This window comes from Haliotis rufescens, unplaced genomic scaffold (assembly GCF_023055435.1).
Source record: "Haliotis rufescens isolate VD_foot unplaced genomic scaffold, xgHalRufe1.0.p SCAF_5, whole genome shotgun sequence".
NCBI classification, from domain to species: domain Eukaryota; kingdom Metazoa; phylum Mollusca; class Gastropoda; order Lepetellida; family Haliotidae; genus Haliotis; species Haliotis rufescens.
In genome coordinates, this window is record NW_025964223.1 from 59,745,565 (window position 1) to 59,763,287 (window position 17,723).

At 39.7% G+C, this 17,723-nt stretch overlaps 1 protein-coding gene across 3 annotated transcripts in view; it reads right to left on the bottom strand.

The window, feature by feature from the left end:
- Positions 1–17,723, bottom strand: part of LOC124140336 (potassium voltage-gated channel subfamily KQT member 1-like) — a 158,923-nt gene that overhangs the window by 61,571 nt on the left and 79,629 nt on the right. For all 3 annotated transcript variants that reach the window (XM_048384046.1, XM_048384048.1, XM_048384047.1), the window contains 2 exons: positions 14,836–14,962; positions 8,303–8,381 (listed from right to left, as the gene is read on the bottom strand). In XM_048384046.1, coding sequence (XP_048240003.1) covers positions 8,303–8,381; positions 14,836–14,962 — 206 coding nt within the window. The remainder of the gene's footprint in view (positions 1–8,302; positions 8,382–14,835; positions 14,963–17,723) is intronic.

Below are 17,723 nucleotides of genomic sequence, written 5' to 3' on the forward strand. Positions count from 1 at the left end.
TTACAATAAGGCTATATTAGGGTTTTTCTCTTCAAATATTCCCTTATTTGGCCATGTGAGCTTTTAATACTCATATAAGTCCAATATTGATCATGGAGTCTGAATGGCAGCTATGTCAGGAGAGAGGAGCGATGATGTATTCAAGACCGATGATGCTGTCACGCCATTATAGATGTTTGACTGCTACCTCCCAACTAGACCACATCACAAGGCTAATGGCTGCCCTGTGGTGTGGTGTTACTGACAGAATGAAGCCAATTCATCATTCATTATACCAGCTGTTAGTATACACAACACACTGATCTGTTCACCAACCATATATATAGTCTTCAATAGGAACGCTAGAAATATTCCTCATTGTTCCTTGTGAAGAATTTTTGCGATGTTTTTAATTAAATGTTTGAATGATGACCAAATCAATTATAATAAAGCTAATAAAAGATTCAGTCTTTTCTTTCTTGATATTTAGCTCTTTTGTTTCCATGGTAACACAGGTAGCTCGATACAAAATCACTGGTTTGGGAATAACGTGACATGATTAACAACAGTGAAGACGAAAACAACAATTAGGGAATAAATGCCATACAAGAAAAACATAATTAGGATTTTGTTACACATTTCCTTAGAAATAATTATTTTCCCGATGATTTTTCAGGGTATATTAAATATACAAGAAAAGAAGACTAAGAAATCTCCGGAAGTCATTCAAGACCATGTACTGGCAGTTTGTTATTTCATCGTCATACAGGCAATGCAAGGCAAGGCATGACACAATGTCAATACTGGGACACATGTGGTTACATTAATTAAAAAAAAATACGAATCAGGTGCATATAATTGTTGAACCGGCAACGAAATGGCAGATAAACAAAATTACCCCCCATGACATGTACACATCAGCGGCGACTATTCTTATTATTGAATAGTCTTCATTCAATTACTTCATGACAATACAACTCCAAAGAAGTTAAAGAACACTCAATTTTTTCATTACTATGTCATGTCATGAAACAAATGGGTGTTCCCCTTTCTTTTGAGTAGTATACAAAGCATCTTCATCCAATAGAAAAACATCCAAGATGGGAAGCGGCTGGTTTGACATGTATTAAAGGCCACAACAAACTAAATTGTCATGTTTCAGATCATTTCTCATTTTCAATGAAAGATAAAACAGTAAAGATTATGGTTAATATAGAGACTCAACTGACTCAACCAATAAGAACACTATGTATGGACTGCTGTGGTGGCCATATTGAAAATCAGATTTGAACAAATTGGGGTGTCATCATCGGTGGGAATTTTAAGAAGCATGTTACATTTCAGCTTTATTGGTCGAGTGTTTTTTTAGAAGAAGTTTACAATGGACAAACAGGCCAAGATATTAGCTCACTTGACTCTTAGTTAGGTGAATCTAAATAATGTTTGACAGGGCTCCTGTAAAATGATTACCAATCTGACATCGTGTACCCCAATTTGAAACCTACATCGGGTACCTGGGTAGACTTGGGTAACAGGGGGTTGGGTAGCCTGGTTTCTAAATTGGGACACGTCCCAGCCCTACAAGATATTAAATTGGTCTGGTCTAATCAATATTTTTTAATATGAAATAGGCTTCATCTTAACGTTCCTTATAGATGTGTAAATGTCTTACAAAAAATGAACTAATATATTGCCAGGAAGAGCCTGCACCAGTGATAGACTGCCCATAGCTTTATTACATGAGGTTCCTACTGCAGCTAATGGCGCCACAGTCATTGCAGTTGTCTAGTTTAAGGTCAATATTGCAATTATGTCTGTTTTGAGATACGTTCAATCAGGTGGAAAGTTACATTCATGCTGACTTAATGTTACTTATCAATCTATTTTCAGCCTTATGTATATACAAACTTTGAAAAAAATAATGACTTCTGAAAGGCAATTATATTTACATGAAATAATGGCTCAACGAGCACAAACCGAAACAAGTTAAAATCAACATCAATAATTTCCTGTAATTAGGTAGCAATAAAGAAAAATAGCTCCCATGTGGAATACACTACTATTATAAAATGTTATTTATCTCTCATTATTCCACATGTATCAGTCGCTTCAGTCTCAGGCCTATTCCCTGGGCTACCCTCCACGCTACATCCACAGATGGATCGCTATCTTGGATAGAAGGGTTCACCCTGGCTAGGTGTTGGTAACAAAACAGGCAACCTCCATGCTACATCCCCAATGGATCGCTATCTTGGATAGAATGGTTCACCCTGGCTAGGTGTTGGTAACAAAACAGGCAACCTTCCAAGCTTCATCCACAGATGGATCGCTATCTTGGATAGAAGGGTTCACCCTGGCTAGGTGTTGGTAACAAAACAGGCAACCTTCCATGCTTCATCCCCCAATGGATTGCTATCTTGGATAGAAGGGTTCATCCGGGCTAGGTGTTGGTAACAAAACAGGCAACCTCCATGCTACATCCCCAATGGATCGCTATCTTGGATAGAAGGGTTCATCCTGGCTAGGTGTTGGTAACACAACAGGCAACCCTCCACGCTACATACCCCAATGGATCGCTATCTTGGATAGAAGGGTTCACCCTGGCTAGGTGTTGGTAACACAACAGGCAACCTCCATGCTACATACCCCAATGGATCGCTATCTTGGATAGAAGGGTTCACCCTGGCTAGGTGTTGGTAACAAAACAGGCAACCTCCACGCTACATCCACAGATGGATCGCTATCTTGGATAGAAGGGTTCATCCGGGCTAGGTGTTGGTAACAAAACAGGCAACCTCCATGCTACATACCCCAATGGATCGCTATCTTGGATAGAAGGGTTCATCCGGGCTAGGTGTTGGTAACAAAACAGGAAACCTCCATGCTACATCCACAGATGGAGCGCTATCTTGGATAGAAGGGTTCATCCTGGCTAGGTGTTGGTAACAAAACAGGAAACCTCCATGCTACATCCACAGATGGAGCGCTATCTTGGATAGAAGGGTTCATCCTGGCTAGGTGTTGGTAACAAAACAGGAAACCTCCATGCTACATCCACAGATGGAGCGCTATCTTGGATAGAAGGGTTCATCCTGGCTAGGTGTTGGTAACAAAACAGGCAACCTCCATGCTACATACCCCAATGGATCGCTATCTTGGATAGAAGGGTTCATCCTGGCTAGGTGTTGGTAACAAAACAGGAAACCTCCATGCTACATCCACAGATGGAGCGCTATCTTGGATAGAAGGGTTCATCCTGGCTAGGTGTTGGTAACAAAACAGGCAACCTCCATGCTACATCCACAGATGGAGCGCTATCTTGGATAGAAGGGTTCATCCTGGCTAGGTGTTGGTAACAAAACAGGAAACCTCCATGCTACATCCACAGATGGAGCGCTATCTTGGATAGAAGGGTTCATCCTGGCTAGGTGTTGGTAACAAAACAGGCAACCTCCATGCTACATACCCCAATGGATCGCTATCTTGGATAGAAGGGTTCATCCTGGCTAGGTGTTGGTAACAAAACAGGAAACCTCCATGCTACATCCACAGATGGAGCGCTATCTTGGATAGAAGGGTTCATCCTGGCTAGGTGTTGGTAACAAAACAGGCAACCTCCATGCTACATACCCCAATGGATCGCTATCTTGGATAGAAGGGTTCATCCTGGCTAGGTGTTGGTAACAAAACAGGAAACCTCCATGCTACATCCACAGATGGAGCGCTATCTTGGATAGAAGGGTACATTCTGGCTAGGTGCTGGTAACAAAACAGGCAACCTCCATGCTACATACCCCAATGGATCGCTATCTTGGATAGAAGGGTTCATCCTGGCTAGGTGTTGGTAACAAAACAGGAAACCTCCATGCTACATCCACAGATGGAGCGCTATCTTGGATAGAAGGGTTCATCCTGGCTAGGTGTTGGTAACAAAACAGGCAACCTCCATGCTACATCCACAGATGGAGCGCTATCTTGGATAGAAGGGTTCATCCTGGCTAGGTGTTGGTAACAAAACAGGCAACCTCCATGCTACATACCCCAATGGATCGCTATCTTGGATAGAAGGGTTCATCCTGGCTAGGTGTTGGTAACAAAACAGGAAACCTCCATGCTACATCCACAGATGGAGCGCTATCTTGGATAGAAGGGTACATTCTGGCTAGGTGCTGGTAACAAAACAGGCAACCTCCATGCTACATACCCCAATGGATCGCTATCTTGGATAGAAGGGTTCATCCTGGCTAGGTGTTGGTAACAAAACAGGCAACCTCCATGCTACATCCACAGATGGATCGCTATCTTGGATAGAAGGGTTCACCCTGGCTAGGTGCTGGTAACAAAACAGGCAACCTCCATGCTACATCCCCCAATGGATCGCTATCTTGGATAGAAGGGTTCATCCTGGCTAGGTGCTGGTAACAAAACAGGAAACCTCCATGCTACATCCACAGATGGAGCGCTATCTTGGATAGAAGGGTTCACCCTGGCTAGGTGTTGGTAACAAAACAGGCAACCTCCATGCTACATACCCCAATGGAGCGCTATCTTGGATAGAAGGGTTCATCCGGGCTAGGTGTTGGTAACAAAACAGGCAACCTCCATGCTACATACCCCAATGGATCGCTATCTTGGATAGAAGGGTTCATCCGGGCTAGGTGTTGGTAACAAAACAGGAAACCTCCATGCTACATCCACAGATGGAGCGCTTTCTTGGATAGAGGGGTTCATTCTGGCTAGGTGTTGGTAACAAAACAGGCAACCTCCATGCTACATACCCCAATGGATCGCTATCTTGGATAGAAGGGTTTATCCGGGCTAGGTGTTGGTAACAAAACAGGCAACCTCCATGCTACATACCCCAATGGATCGCTATCTTGGATAGAAGGGTTTATCCGGGCTAGGTGTTGGTAACAAAACAGGCAACCTCCATGCTACATCCACAGATGGATCGCTATCTTGGATAGAAGGGTTCATCCTGGCTAGGTGCTGGTAACAAAACAGGAAACCTCCATGCTACATACCCCAATGGATCGCTATCTTGGATAGAAGGGTTCACCCTGGCTAGGTGTCGGTAACAAAACAGGCAACCCTCCACACTACATCCCCCAATGGATCGCTATCTTGGATAGAGGGGTTCATTCTGGCTAGGTGTTGGTAACAAAACAGGAAACCTCCATGCTACATACCCCAATGGATCGCTATCTTGGATAGAAGGGTTCATTCTGGCTAGGTGTTGGTAACAAAACAGGCAACCTCCATGCTACATCCACAGATGCATCGCTATCTTGGATAGAGGGGTTCATTCTGGCTAGGTGTCGGTAACAAAACAGGCAACCCTCCATGCTACATCCCCCAATGGATCGCTATCTTGGATAGAAGGGTTCATTCTGGCTAGGTGTTGGTAACAAAACAGGCAACCCTCCATGCTACATCCCCCAATGGATCGCTATCTTGGATAGAAGGGTTCATCCGGGCTAGGTGTTGGTAACAAAACAGGAAACCTCCATGCTACATACCCCAATGGATCGCTATCTTGGATAGAAGGGTTCATTCTGGCTAGGTGTTGGTAACAAAACAGGCAACCTCCATGCTACATCCACAGATGGATCGCTATCTTGGATAGAGGGGTTCATTCTGGCTAGGTGTCGGTAACAAAACAGGCAACCCTCCACACTACATCCCCCAATGGATCGCTATCTTGGATAGAGGGGTTCATTCTGGCTAGGTGTTGGTAACAAAACAGGCAACCCTCCACACTACATCCCCCAATGGATCGCTATCTTGGATAGAAGGGTTCATCCGGGCTAGGTTTTGGTAACAAAACAGGCAACCTCCACGCTACATCCCCGGCAGTTCCGGCAAAGTGTTCTTTTCACTGCATATCACTAGCTTTTCTGTCACTGCTGAGTAAATATCACTTTTTTTAAGTAAATAAACTTTAGAAATCTCAGGCTTTCACAGTTAAGTAAATATTACAATTACAACATTTCACTGTTCAAATGTAAGATAACAAGACATATTTCACTGTCTAGTAAATGATAACAAGGAATATTTGACTATCTAGAAAACAGTTAAAACAAAACATAAGGTAAATTTCACTATCTACATAACATGACATATTTGTTCTGCCAAGTATATGGCAACAAGGCATATTTCAATGTCTAGTGTATGATAACATATTTCAATTTCACAACAATGGTCCCAGCCAGCATGATGACAGTCCCCCACCCCCTTCCCCCCTCTCCCCTCTTTGCATCTGAAACACCCAGTTGACCAGCAGTACCTGATTAATCTTCCACTGGATGCATGTGTAGGTCTAACCTGCTACGGCAACTGCTTCCTGTCAAACATGACATCAAACAAAGATGTCACAGAGGCTACCTACAGAGATATACCAAGATTAATGAATGGTTCGTGATGTTGACACCTGGTGACAGTTGTGTGGGGGCAGCTGAGGGATCGGATGGAGGTTGATGAGGGAGAACGTGGGTGGCTCATCCAACCTAGTTTGGACTAATATGGCCTCCAGTGGAAATTATCAAGCCAAACACAGCATACACAACCTGGATATATTTTTGGGAATTAATAGTGTTTCCTGAAACTTTAATTGGTGAGAATGAAGATGAAGGACTGAAGGACAATATTTTTTAAACTTAATTCCTTTAATCCTGAGTTACCCAATACAGGTATTCCAGGTAAATGCATACCTGTTTATGTCAATATGGTTATTTGTATAATTGTTTCCAAACATCTTGTTCATATTGCTATATAGGTTCTGGTTATGGGCATAAATGTCAAAATTTATTGAAAAACATCTCCAGAATTAGAAGTATTACTGTGAGTATTGAACTGTATAGAAAGTATCGACATGTCATCAGAATGTTTCTTTCCTAATTAATTGAATGAGCTATTTCTAACTAACATGGAAAACTAATTATGTACCTCATTTAGTGAATGTTAATGTCAAAAAAAGAATTTAACAAAATACATTTTTTAAAATGATTATTTATTTTGCATATCAAAGACTGGAGGCATGACCAAGAACTACCGTAAACCGTAAAGTTACTTGACAATGTTCTAGTGTGCTTATACATTGTAGAATGAAAATATTTATTTCTAACCAGCAGCATATACAATTAAATTAATATCTGATCACTCACCAGAATTTAATCACATGAATTTCCTTTCTGTGAATAAACCATGTCGAGTTGACGGGACTTGACTGAATACTGTTTGATTAACATGGTGATGTATTCACCCCGACAGTAATACACTTACGGTACAAAGGTATTGCAATGATATATACACAGTAACAATTGGTTCCTTGGCTGAAAACTGGGGTAGACTTTACCACTACCAGGCTTTTATCAAGGATTCCAAATTCTTGTAAGTGCTTTTCAGGCAGGCAAACTGAAAAAAATCTCTATTTTGTTGAAAGTTTTTTAAAGTTTTTATTTTCTTAAATTCAGAGGTATTTTAACATTGGATTTTTATTTTGCATTCAATGCAATAATGTTAAACTAAATATTAAAACGTTTCCCTCTATATTGGTCCTGTTATCAGTGAAATACAAGTCACTTCTTCATAGAAATAACATTTTTTTAAAGTAAATTATAGCATGGATTTGGAAATGTTTAACTGAATTTGAGAATTTTAACTGACATTTGCTGCCGACTTGGGGCTGAGATGTGAATTCTGTGTGTCAGGTTGATTGAAACATGTCAGTATTTCTTTTTGCTTATTGACCGCCTCTGTGGTCTTGTGGGAGAGCGTCTGCCAAGAGGGTCGAAGGTCAGGGGTTCAATTCCCGGCCACGGCATACCAAGAGACATTAAAAGATGGTATTTCTTGTTACCCTGCCTGGCACTCGGCATTAAGGGGCTAAAACAAGGACTGGTCGGCTCAGAGTCAGTATACTGGGTATTCAAGTTAAACTGTGGCACGGTACCTCAGTGGCTAGCACTATCAAATCAGCATTAGTCCTGACTAGTAAAAGCAGCCACACACACACGCATACACATGCATGCATGTTGCTATGTAAGTGCAATGATCTTGAATGTGTCATTAAGCGCCATTTCACCTCACCTGATCTACGGTACACAGGGCACTCTCTCTGTCAGTGGAGTTGTGTTTTTACAATTTCATTTCTTAGCATCATACACGTACATTCATGTGCATGCATGTCGCCCTTTAAGTACAATAATCTTGGATGTGACATAAAACCCTATTTCACCACCTCTTTTTCTTATCAGTGTTTCGTTGTGAATGACGTAAGACGGTGATGAGGTCTAGCGATGGCAGCACTGATCGTGACACTCACCTTATTGCTGATGTGGCAAACACCTGGCCTTCGGATCCTATTGTAAACACCACACATGAAGCTACCACCACCATCAAATCTGAAAAAATACAATATGAAAATTAGAATTGAAAATATAATGAAAATATTTATTTCTGACCAGTAGCATATACAAATGAATGAATATCTATTCATCCACCCAAATTTAATTACATGAATTTCCTTAAGTGCTTCAGGAATGCCAAAATAAACCTAGACCAGGCTTAAATCAGTTAATGGAGAGATCTCTGTATTTGTGCAGCAAGCAAATGGAAATGTTCATCCCCTTAAGTATATACTCTTAGGATAACAAGGCAAAGTATACACCCCCACAATAATACACATAGACACTGCAATTATATACACACACCTTAGGTTCCTTGACAGAAAACCTGGCTAGACTTACCACAAATCTTACCACAAATGCAAAAAGAACATTTACATTTTTGTTAGGGTCCTAGATTTGTTATTCTTTAAAAACAAACAAACATATTTTCACAAATAGTGCTCATAACATTGATAAAACTTTATAAACCTAATCATAATAATTATTGGGCATATCGGAAGCAATAAACTAAAAGATCTATGATTATAAATATAAGTGTCAAAACCCTTTCATATAATCATAAGAAATCTCATTGTGCAATTCCGACTGTATCATAAACAGGTGTTTATGAATCACTATAATAAAGTGATAATACCATGTGTACACAATTTTCTAGGATGAGCGTATTCTGCCCTACAAACACTTGCAAAGGCAAGTCAATTGTTCCCCAGAAAAAAACACGGAGCCATATGGTAAGTCGCAAGATGGAATTGTGTTGGACATTATCTTTTGTCACTGAAGCTTCAAATTTGGAAATGTCCTCATCATGTCTACTAATGTGAAGTTACAGTGATGTCTACATACCTTGACATCACACAGCCATTACATACTACATGTATACACCTTGACATCACACAGCCATTACATACACCATGTATACACCTTCATATCACACAGCCATTACATACACCATGTATACACCTTGACATCACACAGCCATTACATACACCATGTATACACCTTCATATCACACAGCCATTACATACACCATGTATACACCTTGACATCACACAGCCATTACATACACCATGTATACACCTTCATATCACACAGCCATAACATACATCATGCATACACCTTGATACCACACAGACATTACATACATCGTGTATACACCTTGATATCACACAGATATTACATACACCATGTATACACCTTCATATCACATAGCCATTACATACACCATGTATACACCTTGATATCACACAGCCATTACATACACCATGTATACACCTTGATATCACACAGCTATTACTTGTACCATGTATACACCTTGATATCACACAGACATTAAATACACCATGTATACACCTTGATATCACACAGACATTAAATACACCATGTATACACCTTAATACCACATGACCATTTAATACACTATGTATACAGATTGATACCACACAGCCATTACATACACCATGTATACACCTTGATAACACATGACTATTTAATACACTATGTATATACCTTGATATCACATGACCATTAAATACACCATGTATACACCTTGATATCACATGGCCATTAAATACACCATGTATACACCTTGATATCATATATAGCCATTACATACACCATGTATACACCTTGATATCACGCAGCCATTGTACATTATGCGCAGTAACTTTGCTATCGCAATGCCAATAAGATCTCTTTGATCTCCAATGATGAACCCCAATGATATCAGCCTTCACACACATATGAACTTTCAGGACACAATGACAAAACCACATGCCAAAATAAGACTTGGGGAACACCATCAATTGACACAGAGGTCATCCTGTATGAGGAATAAACATTGTATTTAATGAGTCTTAGCGTGTTTTGGGATGGTAAATATCCTGTATTAGGAATAAACATTGTATTTAATCAGTCTTGGCGTATTCTGGGACGGTAAATATTCAGTATGAGGAATAAACAGTGGATTTAAAAAGAAAACATACATCTTTATGGATAACAATTTCTGGTTAATTGCATTTAGTGGGGTATCGATGTCTTGGTATTGTTGTTGTTCTATGTTAAATATCCTGTATTATATTGCATTTAGTGAACCTTGGTGACAAATAGATCACGACATTAACTCATCTGACTGAAATCAGGTGAGCTAACAATGGATACGGCGTCCACACTGATACGACTAAAAACTTACATTGAACAAAATTGGCAGGGCGATAATAAGATACTTCTCCACATACATATACACTGGCAGGGAAGAAGATGTTCTCCATATACATTATCATGTAAAAATATACAGTCAAGTCCCGTTAATCCGACATTGTTGGTTGCATATGATTATGTCGGATTAACGAGTATGTCAGATAAACGGAATTAGGTAGAATAAACATTCGGGATCGAAAATTGGACAACAACACGAAAGATAACGATACGAACACGTAGGAAAATGAAAAATGAAATATTCATATTGTTGGGTTACATTGTCAGCGGAATATGTTTTCTAATCATAAGGTTTAACACAAAACTACTGTTACGGACTGTATGACTGATTCAAAATATTTGACTGATTTTTAAAGCATAGTCTGGAATGGAAGTCGCTAATTTGAAACTAGTGCCGCGATGCTTAAGAAAGCTGCTTTCTTAGTGGCTATTAGACTTCCTGTTAGTAATTTCATTGGTCGGTCAAAGTTCGCGAAAGGTCGTGCTGACGTGACCTGTAATGGGATGTCCTCAGCGGTAGCCAGAATTTGTATCCGATTTTAATGAGATTGAGGTAATCTAGGCATGTGATTAATGCTGTTTTGTTTATTTAAAGCAGTAATTGTTTATTGTTAAGCAAGTTTATCTCTGCAGCCGTTGAAATATGCAGCTACTCGTCGACTCGTTTCGCATCAAAACATGGGGCTGTGTACTCGCAGGCAGATGACATATGAGTACGCTGATCACTGTGTCTGATTAACGAGACTGATTAATGAGTGATTTCAGCAATTCGTTGCAAATTAGGTGTGTCGGAGTCGGAGTGCAAGACTGTCGGATTAATGGGTCTAAATAGCACTGATTAAATCGGTTCCCATCATTTGTGTCGGATAAAGCCGATTGTCGGATTAACGAGTGTCGGATTAACGAGACTTGACTGTACATTCAATTACATCACATGAGTTTTAAATGAACAATTTGCAGAGGATGGAGGGTCAGCATATCATAACACCGACAATCTCAGACATTTTGGTGAGTCAGGAATATCAAATCTTCTTCTGCTTTCCAATTTTATTGTCCCATGACATATGAGACATATTTCAATTCAGATTTAATCAATAAAACTATGACATTTGATTAAAAGTTCGTATGAGACTCTTCCTGATGATTGAGTGAAATATCAGAGCTGAGGAGGATGACCTTCACCTTGGGTTGACGGCCTTCCACTGAAGTGACAAGAAATTCTTTTTGCCCAACTCAATCAATACTGTGAAAAATGACCACAAAGGGGACACAAAAAGTAAAAGCCCTCAGGTTCAAGGAAATGTGAAATCACATTGGCAATCTTGCAGAGAAATGTGATTTTCTGTATTGATTTGCCCAAACACTTCATAAAAACACCACACAAAATTATTCATTCTTTGACATTTATTGCTTCTCAATTTTCTCTTCATGTCTATTAAGATGTACACTGAATACAGTTCTTTTTTCCCATGAAGCATGTGATTACAGGAACATTAACATCACAAGTACATTTACCAGCCCCTAAGCTGATGTGACAAAATATGCAGAGACTTGTTCAAATTAATCTCTACAGAAGACGAGTGAGGAAACAAAGTTAACAGTCCATTCTTGATTCCTTAGAAATCGGACCGCCTCTGTGGTTTTGTGGTAGAGCGTCCGCCCGGAGAGCGGAAGGTCCAGGGTTCGATCCCGGGCCGCGTCATACAAAAAGACCTTAAAAGATTGTACTTGTTGTTACCCTGTCTGGCGCTCGGCATTAAGGGGCTAAAACAAGGACTGGTCGGCTCGGAGTCAGTATACTGTGTCTGAGTGGGGTATTCATGTTAAACTGCGGCATGGTATCTCAGTGAGCTAGCACTATAAATCGGCATCAGTCCGGACTAGTACAAGCAGCCACACACACACATACACGTGCATGCACGTCGCTATATAAGTGCAATAATCTGGGACGCGAAGTTAAACCCAATTTCACCTCACCTCACCTTAGAGATCACGTCCCTGAACAAACTAATTCCCCCTTATCCGCCACACTGACTACATGTTTCCAGTCACTCAAGGAACACAACAGGAACCGGTCTGTAGCTCACCTGCACCACACAGTACGAAGAAAATAATTCCTACATAAAAATACTAGGCCTGGGTGGGGTAACTCGGGTACTCGGGTCGGGTGGATACTGAGTAGGACCCAGGTACCCAGAGGACTACCCAAACCCATAGATAGCCACATGTACAGCAAAAAAAAAAGGGTAGGTTTCCATTTCCCAGAAACCTTCTGGAAACCTTTCACACTTTGAATCCGACAGGATACCTTCAAGAACCTTTCAGAAACCTTCCAAAAAATTGTCAAAATTTGGGGGGTGCAATTTGTTCAATTAAGTGTGAAACAGATAAAAAATATTTGAAACTTTCCAAGAAAATTGCAGATTGCTGAAGGTTCTGGAAGCTATCCAGACTGGACTCAAAGTGGAAAGGTATCCTGAATGTTTCCGGAAAACGGAAACCTACACTTTTTTTTGCTGTGACGATATATTGTTTGATGCTAAACTATCACTGTGGTATAGTAGGAATAGTCCTGGTTTGAAAAAAACAAACACGTCTTTATGCAAATTGTGTGAGTGGTGAGTGCTACCGGTAGAGCGGGACATGATTACCTCTTTCCAAAACATCTTGTGTCATCCATGATTTTCAGGGATCCATTCACCTGTATTTTCACTTTCACACCCAATGGTCCCTGTTTAGATGCATAATCGAAACTGAGATTCTCTGGCGTTCCCATTTTATATTGACTCCCATCACTCGTGGTTCGCCAGGTTCAGTGGCAGATCATTGTTTGGTGCATGAGTGAGTGAGTTGGAGGGCTGCAACAATACACTCTGTTGCCATGATAAGCCATGCTAATACACATTATAGCTAAAATTGATAGAATTATCATTAAACCGCCTGCATGTTATCAGAAATGAGCGGGCCACTGTAACTTGATAATGCCCTCATATTGCTTGACGACAGGCCATTATCAAGCCCGTTGTTAGGTGACGTCATAGGATAGTGATGTCATCTGGTTTGTTCTATGACGTTTCCATATTTGTAAAAGTAGGTCAGTGACATTCGTGTTGATGCAGTAAATAGAAATGAAAGAGTACTTCGTCTAATATATATATTTTTTTGTTTTTTATTCTTCAAATTTTTCTATATTTTTGATAGTCAGCACAATTTCCATATCAGTAATTGATATTTTAACTTGACACTGATTTATTCACATCAAGCTGCCACTACTTTCACTGCAAGGAAGTCCCTTGGGGCAGGGCTTACAACTCTCGGCATGCTGGACCTCAGTTAATTCATCTGAAGCACTAAGTTTCCTGGTGAAAGCGTTACCTTTTACCAGCTGTTTTTATATGTAAATTCTGAAATACTTCAAGTAATTCATTTGAGACTCTAAGAAATGAAATTGCAAAAACACAACACCACTGACAGAGAGAGTGCCCTGTGTACAGAGGATCAGGTGAAATGGGGCTTAACGACACGTTCAAGATTATTGCACTTATATAGCGACATGCATCCATGTGTATGTGTGTGTGGCTGCGGACTAATTTTATTGTGCTAGCCCACTGCCCACAGTTTAATATGAATACCCCATTCAGACACAGTATACTGGCTCTGAGCAGACAAAATCCTTGTTTTTCCCCTTAGTGCCAGACAGGGTAACAACAAGTACCATCTCTTAACGTCTCTTGGTATGATGCAGCCGGGGAACGAACCCCTGACCTTCCACTCTCCGGGCAGACGCTCAATGCACCAGACCATGGAGGCGGTCGATCAGGATCAGGGCTTCAACGACCCTTCTGAGGTCATGTCATCATTTTACTTAATGCTGCGGGCGGTCGAGTAGCCTAGTGGTTAAAGCGTTCGCTCGTCATGCTGAAGCCCCGGGTTCGATTCCCGACATGGGTATAATGTGTGAAGCCCATTTCTGTTGTCCCCCGGCGTGATATTGCTGGAATATTGCTAAAAGCGGTGTAAAACCATACTCACTCACTCACTCAGTTAATGCTGCACCTACATGTACCTCAAATTATTCTTCCATTTACACTGAAGTTAGAAATTAGATGCAAAAATGTAGCTGCCATTGCTAAACAACTGCAGATTGTGATGTCACATTTTAACTGAGGCATATTTTCAAATCCCAGAAACTATTACTTGTAGCCTGTTGATGGTACTGAGACCCTGAACTCACCTATGATGGAGATAGGTTTCCTGGCAAACCGGACCCGTCCTTTCAGCCCCATGTACTTGCTTCTGCATCCTGCCGACCACAAGCGGATCGCGTATTCCAGGCCAAAGAACGTTACTAAAAATATTTCCTGAAAAGAAAATCATGCAAAGTGCATTTGACTTTTTTTGGTGTGAGGCAACGAATAATAGAATTCATGACAAGAATAAATGTATTCATGTAGTCATATCGCATCGGAACAAATCAAATACCATGTCAGAATGAACTCTGTGGTTAGATGCTAATCAAAGTTAAAAAAAACTGGTGAAGAAACAAAACGGTATCAGTGTTCCACACGAATATCATGTCATCGTATTTTTTGGAAGACAGTTCTGATTATAGGCTTGTTTTCACTAATTCTTCATGCTCTGCCAAATTTCTCATCAAATACCACATTAACAAACAGAGGAGTCAGTTTCTGACTTTAGGAGATGTGTTTGTATTCATAAACTACACTTGAGGTGATTCTACAGATTAACACAAGGACAGGCAAGTTTGTCTTCAAATGTATATATTCCAAAAGAGTTTTAAAAATACCAACAACATAACAACAAAATAGGATGTACTTTATAAGAGCTTTGACATTTCATATCAACTTGGCCACATCTGCCTCCATATCTTCCTATATTTTCTTTTTTTTAAATCAAAATGTTGGGTTGGAGAAAAACATATTTTAATGATAAAAGATGTAAAATATGAAAAATTCATTAAAACTAATATCATATTCATGTGACATTTAGAAAAAACTTCATCTAGCTCATTGGCACTGTGATTCAGCCAAAGAAGCCGAGTAGTTTCTGTCAGCATCTGTATTCTGATTTCAGACAGCCATTGTAATTGATAGCCTTCTAAAGGAAAAGTCAGTATTGATACTCCAATTCCTTACTTTCTGCATTAATTTATCAAAACAGCAATTCAGTTGCAACAACATTGTTGTAGCTACAACTATTTAGCTGTTAAATCTCCTTCAAACAATTTCAATTTATGAGGTCTTGTGCCATTTAAGAAGTATAGATTTAAAAATATACTTCAACTCTAATTATTCCACTTGTTAAGAAAAGCAAACTTTTTTTCTACACTGGAGTTAAACACTGATTATGAAACCTAAAAGTTGAAACCATTTATTGTCATTCGCTCAGAGTTTCAATTCTCTGGGATTTTGTGGGATCTGGGATGCTACAATAGCTAAAGCTAAATACCGATCCATATTCCCGAGGACGGGCATCAGCTGACCATGAATGTCCAGTTTTAATCCTTGCTGAATTACATTGGAATTCTGGAGTTACATTTTGGCTGGACTAACAAGTCAATGCATAGTCCAATCAAAATCATATCCCAAACTAGACATCTGGTTTGTAAACAACATACCATATTCGACATAATAAGCACCCGGGGCACTCTCAAAATTAGAAATAGGGGGCTCTTCTTAGAAAAAAAATTTGGTAAAAAAACCCATCAGGGTTAAAAGATCGTAAATTTCGTAGTTTATGCTGACAGCCTGAAATGATACAAAACAAAAGTATGTGTGTATCATACACGACAGATATATTTTCCAGAAATTGATTTCTCATAATTAAGGGGGCATATAACAAGAGTGCGTATTATACATGAATAAATAAGTCTTGTGAACATTGATCAATCAGAAGGTGTGCTAACTGGGATTGTTCACTAGCCAATATATTAGCAAACATCGCCAGGGGCGCTTATTAGAGCAGGGAGCTTATTACGTCGAATACGGTAGATCTCAATGTGCAGATTTTGGTTGACAACAGGATTGGCAATGCATGTGTACCATCAATTGGGCACCAACAGATATTTTGTAAATCTGATTTAATGCACTTCGTAGGGTAAGACCTGTTTTATTACAATATAGATGTTGATTATCAATCAGATCTTCTTGACTGGGTGCCACCATTTTCTTTGACGCAAATACATGTGATAAGAAAGATGGAATCTGATTGGTCAGTAGGAGGGACTCAAAAGGGACATAACTTGTAACAGCCACTGGTGGTGACATGATCGAGCCTAGGAAGTTCCAGCCTAGTTCGGGAAGGTTGGGAACTGGAATTTTATTGTAGGTTAAGGCCCTTAATTGGGAAAATGACACTGATCAAAAAGCCTTGAAAACTCTTGACATTTGCATTCATATTTGTTTTTTGCTTTCTGCCCCTTGGTCCTTCTGAGAAGATAATTATAGAGAAAATAAAGTTCTTCATAAATGTTAACTATATTTAACAACATAATACTCAAAAGAAGTTAAAGAACACCATGAGAGATTAACCATAGTCATATGAAAAACATAGCCTTCTTTAACTCCTTTTGAGTAGGACAAGAAATGACTTGGATCATCATGCTCTAAAGTAGCCATTGCTGGTCCAGTGGTTTTAGAGAGGAAGATGTTGATAGACAACGACCACAGACATAACAGCCATGACGATGTAAGCTCACTCGGGCTTTGCCAAGGCAAGCTAAAAATGGATGCCAATGACTCAGTCTCTAATGGTGGACAAAGCCAGGTAAACTTATACATTGTATATATTTTTAAACAGCAAGTATTGATTTACACTTCGACACGACACTCATATTATTGGAGATGTACATTGGAAACTTTATCTATCTTGAAATGATAATGTAAGTTCCAGATATTGTCAGAAATATTTTGTGCCTGGATGTGGAAATAAACTGAATTTGAACACATTACTTTAACTTATTATTTAAAAAATTCAAGGTCTTATCGGGTCATTTAGTTTTCATTCAAATACTTTTCAAGGCATATTCTGAAGTAAAATTATTTCAAGATTCAACATGCCAGGACTCAAGATTTGCTTGCCTTGTGTGTCTCGTACAAAGTT